Source organism: Gossypium raimondii, chromosome 2 (genome assembly GCF_025698545.1).
Source record: "Gossypium raimondii isolate GPD5lz chromosome 2, ASM2569854v1, whole genome shotgun sequence".
Taxonomy (NCBI): domain Eukaryota; kingdom Viridiplantae; phylum Streptophyta; class Magnoliopsida; order Malvales; family Malvaceae; genus Gossypium; species Gossypium raimondii.
Genome location: NC_068566.1, coordinates 7,517,030 through 7,530,487, shown reverse-complemented (window position 1 = coordinate 7,530,487; position 13,458 = coordinate 7,517,030). Strand labels below are relative to the sequence as shown.

General features: G+C 32.5%; 1 protein-coding gene across 1 annotated transcript; it reads left to right on the top strand.

Moving 5' to 3' along the window:
- Positions 1-5,352: 5,352 nt before the first annotated feature.
- On the top strand, positions 5,353-12,844 carry LOC105787915 (hypothetical protein). The gene is made up of 4 exons (XM_012614521.2): positions 5,353-5,911; positions 7,681-8,237; positions 8,413-8,715; positions 11,465-12,844. The coding sequence occupies exons 1-4, from the start codon at positions 5,733-5,735 to the stop codon at positions 12,760-12,762; spliced, it is 2,337 nt and encodes a 778-aa protein (XP_012469975.1). The 5' UTR covers positions 5,353-5,732; the 3' UTR covers positions 12,763-12,844.
- The last annotated feature ends 614 nt before the right edge of the window (positions 12,845-13,458 follow it).

The window sequence follows — 13,458 nt, the reverse complement described above, 5'->3', positions numbered from 1 at the left end:
TGTTGTATGTTAATTATTTGTTCATATTATATTTATATCGTATAATTATTTGTATATATGTGCCATATTGTTTTTGTTTGAAGTAGTATAAACTTAATAATTTATTTTAATGTATATATTAATATATTCATACATTGGTGTCGTGTTGATGTTAACTTTTGTATTTTATTTTAATTATTTTTTATGTTATGTTCATATTGTGTACCAATTCTTCTCATATTTTGTTTCATTCCATATTTCATAGAGAATTTTGTTGTTTCGTATAATAATAATTTGTTTTATATTGATTTTCACATGCTCAATCATTCATGTTTTTTTGGTATGTTGTACAGTTTGTATATAATTATCATAAGGCATATTCATTTATAATTTAATTTCATGATTATAATATCAAAATTCACTCTTACTAACTAATTTTATTCATATCATTCTTTTTATCTCACTATCTTGGATAAGCTTAAATGTAACAGTCCACTTTTTAGTGGTGTCAGAAATAGTGATTTCGAGGTCACCAAATTCGACGAGTATGTTCGTTAATATTATTATTTAATATTTACGAGTCAAATGTAATTTTTAAAAAGGTTTTTGATTTGATAATTTATGTTATATAAGTGATTTATTAAGTTCAAGTGGTTTTAGAAAATAAGGTATCGGGACCTTGTTTTTATAAACCGAGCCGTAAATATTTTTATAAATATTTACGGAGTGTCATTAAGGTGGTATTGAAGTTTCGTTAAAACATTTTAATGTTTCGATAGTTAATTAATTAAAAAGAACCAAATTGAAAAAAAAAAGTGCATTCCCAGGACTCCGTTCCCGTAAATCGGACTCGTAAATATTTTTAATAAATATTTGCGAAGCTAGTTGTGTAGTTAATTAGATTTTGTTTAAATGAATTTACATAAATTAAAAGTAATTAGGTATAAGGACTAAATTGCATATAAGGTGAAAGTTAAATTATAGATTAAAGAATAGTTAAAGGGACTAAAGAAATAATTTTGTCATTGTTTCTTTAAGTGGGACAGTTAGTGATATATATATTATATGCAAATTTATTTATATATATTATATTATAATAAGAAATCTTAATTGTTAAGTATATATATATTTATTTATAATAAAACAAAAAGTAATAAAAGAAAGAAAAAGAAAGAAAGCCAAACAAAATTAGAAAATAAAAAGAAAGAAAGGGAAAAAGAAGAAAGAGTCCCACGCCCTTAGGGACTTTAAAGTTTTCAAGTTCAATTGGTTAGCTAATTTAGTCCCCTTTTCTTGTAAATAGTATGTTTTTGAAATCCCGGTGTTAAGTATTACCCGACCCATGTCGAAATTTTAGTATTGATTGAGTTTTTAAATGTTGTTAATGTTGAATAATCTTATTATTAGGGATTAAATTGATAGATTTTAAGCTAGAAGTGAAAAAGGATTAAATTATAGAATAAATTGTAAACTTTGAGTAATAGGGACTAAATTGTGAAAAATTTGAAATTTATGGGTTTAAGTGAAAATAGGGAGTTAAATTTAGTTTAAATTGAAATTTGTGTAAAAATATAAGATTAATTGTGAAGAATAAAAATTAGTCTCGGTTTAGGGACTAAAGGCAAATATTAAGTTAAAATTGAAATATTCATTATGAAATTGAATTGTGTTTTATTGATGAATTTTAATTGTTTTAATTCCGTAGCTAACGTCGTACCGGAATCCTCGACTAAAAAGGGGAAAGATTAAGTAGACGTCTGGTTTGTATTTCTATAATCCGAACCTAATTGTTAATTTTTGTATTTTGATTTAATGTATATTGTAAGTGGTTGATGTGAGTATTTGACACTTTGACTATTGAATTGATTTAAAGTTGATTGAATTGGATTGAATTGATATATATATTATGAATAAATATGTGCAAATATGACAATTGGATATTAGTTGTATTTGGAAAGTGAATTGAAACCCTATTAACTGTATCAGGCTGAGTCGGATATAAATGACATGCCATAGGATAGGAAGAGTTCAGGATTTCTTCGACTTCGAGTCAATGAGGCACTGGGTGCCAAACTGGTGTGTTGGTTGGATCCGTGTATCCGTCCGAGCCCGAGTCGTGTTAATAGGGGTAATTAAATAAAATGGTACTATGATTGATATTGGATGATATTGTATGTGAATTGAAATTGGGATAGTGATTTGAAATATGAAAATGAGATACATGAGTTATGTACTCATGAAGTGGGTATGAAATGACTAATGCTATTGTTTAAATGATATGTGGATCAAATTGTGAAAGGCTATTATATAACAAGTGATGAAAATTGAGTATGGTATGAAATGATGTGTTCATGAATTGAGTATTGAATGGCTAATGCCATTGTATGAATAAATGTGGTTTGATATGTGAAAATTATTTATATAGCAATTGTGTAAATTGAGACATTGTTTAACAATTGAAATATGATAGTTATGATACTAGACATTAATATGTGCTTATAATTTAATTGCACATATGATATTATCTTGTTTTTAATATTTGGATTATAGAAATACCATTGAGTTTTACTTAGCGTACGATTTTGTTTTTCCGTGTGCAGGTTAGATACTTCACTTTTGATTGCTGATTCAACATCCAACAACAATCCTGAACTCAAATGTGGTGATATTTATCTTTTGTGTCGGCATGTATCTAGGGTGTCTAAATAATAGTTATTTTGTGGATTGATTGTAAATGAGGTTATAAGTTTAATATTGGTTTGTTTATAATTTGGATTTGAATGATGCTTTGATGATATGAATTGATGATATAAATGTGGTACCAATAAGGGTACATTAGTTAGGCACCTAGGATGATTGTTTTAGTATGTTTTGAATGTGTTTGATCGTGTTTTGAAATGGTTAAATGAATGGTTTTTGAGTTGTTTAATGTCCAAGCATGTAGAAAATGGAAAAATTGTTGTTAAAGACACATTTTAGGTCCACACGGCCAGACACATAGGTGTGTGACTCGGCCGTGTAAGACACACGGCTAGTACATGGGCGTGCAAGGCCATTTCAAAGGGTACATGGCCTAGCACACAGGCGTGTGGCTTGGCCGTGTGACTCAAGTCAGAGAGTTACACGAGCACGGACACGGGTTAGGACACGGCCGTGTGTCCCTATTTTGAATGCCCACACGACCTAAGACACGAGCGTGTCTCTTGGCCGTATGAACCATATTGCTTTGAAAATTCTTAATATATTCCTCAAAATTTTTTGAGTTTCTGAATTAGTCCCAACTTGTTTTTAATGTGTATTTTGGGCCTCGAGAGCTTGAATAAGGGACAGTATGTATGAGTTTGATTTGTTTCTGACCTGAATATTATATGACATGAAATGTTTGAAATTTCTGTCTGTTTGATCTGTAAACTTCGGTAATGCTTCGTAACCCAGTTCCGGCGATGGATACGAGTTAGGGGTGTTACATTAAATCTAGTTGATTGTTGTTTGGATTACAAAATTTGATGCCATAGAAATCATATTTTCAAACTGGTGAGAAAATGTGTCGTTGTTCACCGTGACTCTACTATTAGCTTTTATCTATACGACACATTCCATTGTATTTTTTACTTTAAATTTTCTATTTTTTTTTCAACATTAACAACCACCATGTTCAAGTTGGATAAAAAATTACAGCCTGAAAAGCTTACGCAATTGGAGATATATAAGTGAAGAAGTTTTGAAGACCTGTTGGTGGAAAGCTATACCGATAGCTCTACAACTATTCTTAGTTGGATGGCACAAGGATAGATGATGTAGAAATCAAAGAATTCAAAGTTAGGGTTATCGGTGCCAGTGGTTGTGGGTGAATGCAGTGCCTAACGCTCAACAAATTTGACGAGAACTAATGAACAAGGCCAGACTTCTAATAAATAAATTATTATTTATAAAATAAAACCAAAAAAAAAAGAGAAAAATTTTGAATCTGATTTAAATTTTATTTGTGGGTTTTTTTAAATTTATTTTATTTATAAAATAATATTTAATAAATAAATTCCATGTTAGAAAAGAGAAATAAGTATTATTTTATTTATAATTTTGTATGTAATTTTTTTATAAAATCTTAAGTATTTTCTATCGAAAATGATTTTTAAATGTATTTTTAAAATTTAAAGTTTATTAATTTTAAGAATCAAGAATAAATTGACAAAATTTGTAAAGTTTGGTGGTTAAACTTGTTGAATTTTTAGAATTAGGACTAAATTAATAGAACCTATAAACATTAGAGGGTTAAATTTGTTATTATGTCAATAAAAGAGCTTCCGTTAGTAATCTAACATATGAGTGACCAAAATATTAAATTTTGATAACGTTAGTGACTAAAATAAAAAAATTAAACTTGGGTGACCGAAATAGAAGCACGCTAATAGTTGAATGACTACTTTTATAATTTACCCAAACTTTTAATACTAGTAAAGAGAAGTTAATTTCATCTTAAATTGTTTTCTTTCAAATCTTCGTCTCTATTTTACAGTCCATATTTATGGCTTGTGACAAATCTTTTATGGATATGCAATGTGCTTTAACACTGTATCTAACACTTATAGATCTTATCCTAATTTCTTTTTTCAAATGTCCAATCCTAATTCCTAAATTGTTAATTGATAAAATTAAAAATATAATTAGTTGCCAAAGATTCTATGATATGATCTTAGACCATTGCTCACTCTTGTAATAAAACCGGTTAACAAAAAGAAAAGAAAAATTAGGGGTAAATTATACTAGGGTAAATTTTTGTTTTGATCACTTAATTAAAAAAAGTTATAATTTAATCACTAAATTATTCAAAAGTTTTCGTTTAAGACACCGGACAATTAAAATCGATATTATATGATTTTGTTTGTTCGCATTACCTATACCAATCAAAAGTTTTTTCCCTTTCTTTTCTACAGTTTATTAATTTTTTTAGGAAGCAACTTTGGATGTCAAGAATTTTTGAACCAAAATTTAAATAGATTTTTTTTCCGATCTTTGAAACTGACCTTTAGATCGACTTGGATCTAAATTATGTTTTTTTTACTTGTCAATAGATATTGATCCATTGTACCAATCATCGAATCATTGCTTGGAGCTTGTTAGTGAAACTTAAAAAAAAATAACAGTCCAGTGACATAAATAAAATTTTTTGAATAATTCAGTATTTAAATAAAAATTTCGAATAATTCAATAACTAGATTGTAACTTTTTTTAATTAAATGACTAAAATAAAAACTTACTCATGATTTAGTTACTAATGATATCATTTACCCAAAAATAAAACAAACCGGTACTTCAAACCGGTTTGGAGTTTTACACGTTTGGAACAATTGTAGAATAAATAATGCCATTGAAAGAACGGGAACTAACAGAAACTTCTAGAGACCGGAGAAAAAAAAACAAAGAGAGACCCTAATGCAACCAAGAAAAAAAAAACTAAAAAAAATAGAAATGCACAAAAATCCCCAAATCTAATTTCTGAATGGAAACCCTAACCCTAACCCGAATCCTTCTGTTCGGATCTATAGCTTTCTCCCGCTTTCGGAATCTCCGTTTCTCCTTTTTCTTCGCCGGAGGCTGAAACCCCCCTTCTTAGACCTTCAAATTGAACTTTTTTGCTTTTCCTTTCTTTTCTGTTTGTTTTATAGATATAGATGGGATATCTGTTAATTGTACGGAAATAGAGAAATAAGGATAGGGATAGAGGTAGAGAAAGAGTGTTTAGAAAGAAAGAGATGGAGAGTGGGATAGGATCAGATGGAGGAGGAGTCGGGTCGATCGTATGGGTACGACGGAGGAACGGTTCATGGTGGCCGGGGAAGATACTGGGCCCCGAAGAGTTACCAACTTCTCACCTTATGTCTCCAAGGACCGGAACTCCGGTCAAACTTCTTGGCAGAGAGGATGCCAGCGTGTAAGTCTTATTTTTTGTTCTTATTTCTGAATTTTATTGCCTTCATTCATTTGAGCATTGCAAAGAAAATATTTACAAGTCGTTTTTAAAGTAACAGATGTAGAACTTTTACTTGTTTATACGCCTAGAGCAGTCTGTGATTCAGGATAGAATTGAAGTAGCGGAAGAATAGAGAATAATGAGATTTATGTCAATTTTAGGAGTGTTTATGGCAAATGAAGTCGGGTTGTTCTGAGTCTTACGAACTTAAGGTACCAACATGTTAAGGATTAATTGAGTTTCAGACAGAAAGTGAGAATGATCCTACGAATATAAGACATGAAGAGCAAATGAAGTATTCCGGTGACGCACTATGATATGATCTCGGTTTTGATTCATCTTTAGTTTTGCTTAGGAAGTTGTGAATGATTGATAATTTTTTCCAGAGTCTATTCCTTGTCACTGTGCAGAAAGGTTTCTGAAGATCTAAAATCTAAATATGGGTCTGAATGACATATATCAGTGCTTCATTGTTTTTAATTAAAGAGAGAGGAGAATGTGGAAGACTAATCAGAGCTGCAATTAATTTTTTTGTTCATCTATTGTTTGAATGCTTGACCTATAAATAGATGCCAACAATTATTTGTAAAAGACTAGCACCGTCACCACCGTACACACCCATGCACATTTTTATTTTCTTAATGGCACATTATATGTTACCTTGCTCAATGAATTAGTAATGTAACGCTTTGACGTCATTAATGTCCTTAGAATAATGTTTACACTATTATGTTAGTTAAGAATGTCAAAAAGGATATGACTTTACCCTTGTACAATGTACTTGTTGAATTTTTACGGCCCTAGCTATGCCCTTTAAACCTTATTCTGAGCAGTGGAACATAAAAATATCTGTTATCTTATTTCATTGCTCCTTTTTTATCCATGTTAGAGTAAGAGATGCCATAGTGATGTTTTCTACATTTCCATGAAAGATACAAGCCAAAACTGACTTTTAGAAGTATGGAGAAAGGTTATTTTTGTAGTCTTTTGGAGAATATTGTATGCAATAATAAGTCAGAAATTCTCTTTTCAAGTTTTAGGCCAACAAATAACTTTGGTATCCACTAGCATATCTGAAGTTTATTAGAAGAGAACTGTATTTGAGGCAATTTTGACTTCTAGTTATGCTAATTTGATTGTTAATTTACTGAGAATCTGATACTGTTATTCCTTTGCTATATAAATGCTTTCATTATTTTGTTGCAATGTTAAACGAGTTCTGGTCCTAGAACGTGGCCCCTAAGTTTAATTAATCCATTTGTGTCATATTTTCCTAGACAATTCCTCTACTTCATGGAAAGACTATCACCTTTCCTTTCCTTTCCTTCCCTTCCTCTTTTGCGTGTTTATATCTTTTCCTATCCAGGTTGTCTTCCTTACCTCTCATATCCCCATTTGTCTGGAAAATTTTGAAGTTCTCTCATTCTTTTAAATTGATGTGGAGAATGTGGAAATAACCTGGGAACATAAACTTTTTAGATTTGCATTACTTCCATCATTTTGCAACTGTTTTTGTGGTCATCTTATTTGGAGAATATTCCTGGGACTTCCTTTTTCTTTATTGTCTCCCTTTTCTGTATATATTTTGTGGATATAGTCTTTATGATGTCATGACTATTTTTTTTTCTTTTTACCTTGTTTTGATTAGAATATTTATGATATATAATCTTCTGTTCTGATTTCAATTTATTTTGCTTGTAAGACTTTTTCATTTTTTCCTTTCTTCTTAGTGATTGGTACAATTTAGAAAAGTCTAAGCGTGTGAAGGCATTTCGATGTGGGGAGTTTGATGATTGCATTGAAAGGGCAGAATCCTCACAAGGTATGCCACCCAAGAAAAGAGAGAAATATGCTCGACGGGAAGATGCTATCCTTCATGCGCTTGAACTTGAGAAGGAGTTGTTGAAAAAACAAGGAAAATTTGATAGACCTTCCTATGCAAAAAGTAAATCTTCTGGTTCCACCAAAAAGGATTCTGGAGGTTCAGATATTAGTAACGGGAAACCTGGGAAGTCAAAATCAAATCAATCCAGGAGTCAAGATACTTCCATCAAGGGTGAGACAGTGAGCAGCCCTGTAAACTTGCAGAAAGACCAAGTTGAAAATCAACCAAGTTGGAAAAATAACCCTGCTGAAGTCTTACCCCGGATGAGAGGATTGCAGGATTTGGGGCTCAAAACTGCATATGCAAAACAAAAGCTTACATCTTATGGTGCTATGGATGTTGATGAGAGTCTATCTCCTTCCGGCAAGGTTTCTAGCATGGGAAGGAACAATCACATAAATGGTAAATCTTGTTTAGATGAAATGAAAAGGTTACATGAGGGAATCACTGAGCTGTTTTTTGTCAATAGATATAGCATGAGACATCCTTTTGTTCAAGTGTTGCAGAATAGTGCGAAACTAGAAGTCTCTTGATTTTTTGCATCCTGATGTTTGTGCTGGTTCTACTTCTATTTCAGGAGGGGAGCAGAGACGAGGTGTTTCCCAGGCAAAGAGGAGCAGATGCATGTACTTCCCACCTGAGTCATTTGATGCCTTGGATTATAAAGAAATTCCTCCAACTCAGATTGAGATGTCACCTTCCCATTTTGTGGAGTGTGATTCTTATCCTTTTCGTAGTCACATTATTGAAGATCGTACTAGGGAGTTCTTGGAAGATGTTGAATCTGGTTCTTCTGAATCAACTTCCTCTGAATCTGAGCCAGAGTCTGATTCATCTGAGACTGAACCAGATATGGATGAAGATATCACTTCACACTCAGGTTAACTGATCTTATTCTTAGTTCTAGTTTCATGCATTATGTTGAGAAGAGTATCTTGCATCCTAGATAAGTCTTTTCTACTTTAGGATTGAGCATATCCTGCAGACATGCAATCCTTCTGTTGCTGTTACTTGACTTGAGAACCTTAAGTTTCACATACTGTTTTCTGTTATCTATGTAGCTCAGACTCGGGTGCAGGTGTTGGGTGGAGGTATGTGCGAAAGTGTCTAATTCATTAAGTTTCTTAAATTGAAGACATGTAGATACAGCTAAGAAAGATCTAAAACTAAGATACAGGTGTGGGGGACACATTATAAATTAATAAAGTAGTCTATGTTAATTCAATTATAATGGACATTTTTTATTGAATTATAGATGGGATTTCAAATATTATTGTACATTCCAATTTTCTAAAATGGCTTTTGACTTTAAAACCTTGAGAAACCTTTTTGAGCTCTAATACTCTAGTCAACCTCCTTGGCCCATAAAGTAGCTAAATTGAAGCCCAAGTGTCCTAATTGACCCAAAACATGCAAAAACCAAGCAACATAAACCAAATGGATAATAGAAAACGACAAGTACATTGGTGTAAGAAACAAGATAAACAGTATTCATGTATTTGAGCTTAGAGTTTTTGACTTTTCAATGCAATTTCCAACCCCAAATTTTTTAATATTTTTGCCTCTTTTTGTGTGCATTTCAATGCTTTTCCAATCTTCCTTCTCATGTTATTTTTATTCTCTTTCTTCCATCTTTCTTTGCCATCTCCCTAGAGAATCCAACCCAGATCCCGTACAAATATCTGTTTTGAGTTGTGTTGACACAAGTGCTCTACCTATTATGGAGTCTGAACAACAGAGCATTGTACACTTTAATGGTGTTCCTTTAGTTCTAAACATACTATTTTGTTTAAAAAATAGGCTATACTAAAAAAGCCCCTCAACTACTACATTTTGTTTAAACAAGCCCTTATACTATTTTTGTAGTTAAATAAGCCCCCAACCTATGATTTTCACCCATGGAAGCCATTGATTTTAATATTGAAGGAAGATATTTTGAATTTTTGCATTTAATATTGATATAAATTTGATGAGAATAGTTTATTAAATAAAAATAAAAATAAAATAATATTTTAAATTCTTTTGAAAGTGCTTATATATATAATACACTTAATAACTCTTTTGAAAATTCTAATTACTCTTTTAAATTTTATGTTGATGTTAAAGTGTATATAATTTCTATTGCATTAACAAAAAATTAAGATAAAGAACCTAAAATTCAAAATATTTTTACTTTGACATTAAAATCAAGGGCTTTTATGGGTAAACATTATAGGTTAGAGGCTTATTTAACTACAAAAATAGTATAAGGGCTTCTTTAAAAAATTATAGGCTAGGGGCTTATTAAACTACGAAAATAGTATAAGGGCTTCTTTAAACAAAGAGTATTAGTTTAAGGGATTTTTAGTATATTAACCTAAGAAATATTTGAAATCCTCTTCCATAAAAAATGTAATTACTGTTATAAAATTTGCTCATAACATATATGTATTTATTGTAGTTTAAATGAATTATAGAGTAAAGTGGTCAAATTTCGTAGTTGAAAAATAATGCTCTACTTAATCCAAAGCAGAGATCTAGAATGGAATCTGAAAGTTGGCTTATCGGCTACATATGAAATCAAAATTTCTCCTTGGTTCTTAAATACCCTATTCTAGATGTCAGCATATAAATATGCATGAAAATAATATAAATCATAGAATTGTAATATAACATTAACAATTTTCAGGGGCCTATATATGTGTATATAAATAGTCTTTTGAATTTGACTTAGTTTGCTGATCAAAATGTGGGAATTTGAGAACTCTTGGGGGGTATGGCCCCTATGGTTTGCCTGCCATCCATTGATGCCCTTCTGATTATCTTAGAAATTTGATGTTTTGTCAAGAAAGCATCGTGACTTGTCTAACTATTTGTGGTATTGATCTCTGCTCTTGGACTCAGCATATTAGACCATGTTGACAGAATAGACATGGATATGAGTATGTGTATGGGATATGTGCTGAATTCTCCTTGCTTATCTAGGGAGATGGCAAAGAAAGAAGGACGAAAGAGAATGAAGAAAACATGAGAAAGAAGATTAGCAAAACATAGAAATACACTTAAGAAATAGGACAGAAAATAATTACAATTTTGGGGGTTGGAAATTGCATTGAAGTGTCAAAAAGTCTAAGCTCAATCATGTGACTACTTTTCATCATGTTTATTCTGCCAACCTTTCTTTATCCATTTGGTTCATTTTGCTCTGTTTTGGGTCCATTAGGACACCTACACATAGTTTATCTACTTCTTCAGGCCAACTAATAGGTTGATTATACTAGAGGATTTGGGTCCAGACAATTTTTAAATTCAAAACTCATTTTAAAAAATTGAATGTACAATGATATTTGAAAGCCCATTCATGATTCAATAATCAAGTCTATTGTAATTGAATAAACGCATACTATTATATTAATGTTATCATGAGTCTCAGCACCCATAATTTTGTTATGGATCCTTTGGATTTAAGGCAATTGACGAATCAGATTTTTTGACACATACAGACACCTGCGCTTGAGTTCAAGAAACATCAGTGTTGTTTTCCTGATGGAATTGATGTTTAGTTTGAAAAGCATAATGGCCTGCCTAACTATTGGTAGTTTTTGGTAACTGATTACTATTCTCATTATTTCCTTATTCTATGTATTCAGGTGCTACTGTTTGTAAGGAAGTCCGATTGGGTGGCTTTCGAAGGCCTGACACCCTAGGAGGTGGAAGCATGGGCCAGGGAGAATCTGATGAGTCATCTCTTTCTGGTGAGATGTCTCACTTCTATTCTCATGATCACCTTTCTATGAATGAAGCAGTGTCCAAATGGCAGCTAAAAGGGAAAAGGAACATGCGAAATCTGACAAAAAGGTCCATGGATGCAGCAGAGATAAGAGGTTATGATGGATCTACTCATGGGACATATCATGAAGAAAGGGGAACTTTTAGAAGAAGGCCATTAGGTCATAGTTCTCATTTAAATCATGACTTCGACGATGATGTTGATGTGGCTGATTTGAGTGCAAAAGATTTTTGTACCCAAATGGTTGGATTTGATGATAGAAGATACTTGCGTACACCAAGGGATACATTCAGAAGGAGATATAGTTTCAACCATAACATCATTGATTGGGAAGGAATGCCTTGGGAGAACCATGCTGCTGTGGAAAGAGAGTGGGAGGAAAGAGTGTGGCACTTTGATCCGACATTTGCTGCCCATTGTAGTTTCCGTGGGAAGAGAAGATCTATGTTGATGGATGTTGATTTGAAAGTCCAAGCAAGCTATCAGAAACCTCCTGTACCTATTGTTTCATTGTTAAGCAAGTTGGATGGAAAGGCCATTATAGGGCATCCCATTCAAATTGAAGCTCTAGAAGACAGTTCAACTGACACCCTTCTCCCAACTAATGGTTATTTCAGTAATGGACTAAGTAACCATGATGGAAATACTTCACTTCCGCCTGCATGGAGGACTGCCAAGAGGACCAATTTTAGGGTCCCCCGGCCCAACCCGCCATTTGCATTGTGTAGTTATGAAGCAGCTGAATATCAATCCTTGGACCATGAAGGTGAACCACCTTTCAAGAAGTACAATACAGGAAGTTCTGATTATAAGGCAGGCCTGGTTAAAAAGAGCATATCTCATGGCTCACGCTCTCCAACTGAGAGGAAATTCCAAAAGAAGTTACCGAAGAAGGTAAGCTTAATTTCTAGCCAGAAAACAAGAGCTCTGTCTTCAATTGGTATAGAACATAAACTCAGTTTGAAGCCTATACATGATAGCGATAACCACCAAATGGATGGATTAATTAGAGCAGAGTCATCTGGACCTACAACAGTGGCTTGCATACCTGTCAAACTAGTATTTAGTAGGTTACTTGAGAAGATCAATAGGCCACCTTCAAAAGCAGCTAGTAAAGTGATTTTCTCCACTAGTGATGCAGTAAGAGATCCGTCATAGATTACATTGTACATTGATACGATGAAACATTAAATATTGTTAGCAAAATAAGCAATTGCTAATTTCCTCTTTTTGACAAAAAGCATTCCCACCACCAACTGCATTGTCAGCATTGTCAAGTTGACGTGTCTTCTTTCTTTCCAATAATTAGATGAACCAGGTAAGGTAATCAGCTTCGAAACTAAGTTGCATGATAAGAACATATTTAATACTTGTAGCGTTTTAGGGGTTTACTTTACATTTGTTTCTGAGAAATCAATGGAGCAAGAAGCAGGCAGTTCGGAATTTGCATAAAATCTGGTTTCCTCGGGCCAACCTATTCCATTATTCTCTACTCTTGTTCGGGCAGTCAGGAAATGGTTGTCTAGTTTTACCAACATAAGTAGATTTTGACTGTAAAAGTGGATGTTTTATGGGAATTTTACCAATAACAGGACAGGATAAAAAAGCGATAGCATTAGCAGGTGGAATCTGTTTTACATACATATATTTCACTTTTACATTTGCTTTTAGATGTGTACGCTTATTATGTTGAAAAGTACTTTATTTATATCGGAGTAGGTTTTATAAATCGAATGCTATTCATTCAAGCAGATATGACCAACAATCCCGAATGGCTGGGTTTTGCTATCCGTTTGTTCTTCCATTTTCCACATACATATATTCTGAGTTTCTTTTGTGCTCCTAGCAAGCTTA

Coding starts and splice junctions, on each gene's coding strand:
- LOC105787915 (XM_012614521.2), top strand. CDS start 5,733: ATGGAGAGTGGGATAGGATCAGATGGAGGAGGAGTCGGGTCGATCGTA. Junction 5,912..7,680: donor GGCAGAGAGGATGCCAGCGT/GTAAGTCTTATT, acceptor CTTTCTTCTTAG/TGATTGGTACAATTTAGAAA. Junction 8,238..8,412: donor AAGGAACAATCACATAAATG/GTAAATCTTGTT, acceptor CTTCTATTTCAG/GAGGGGAGCAGAGACGAGGT.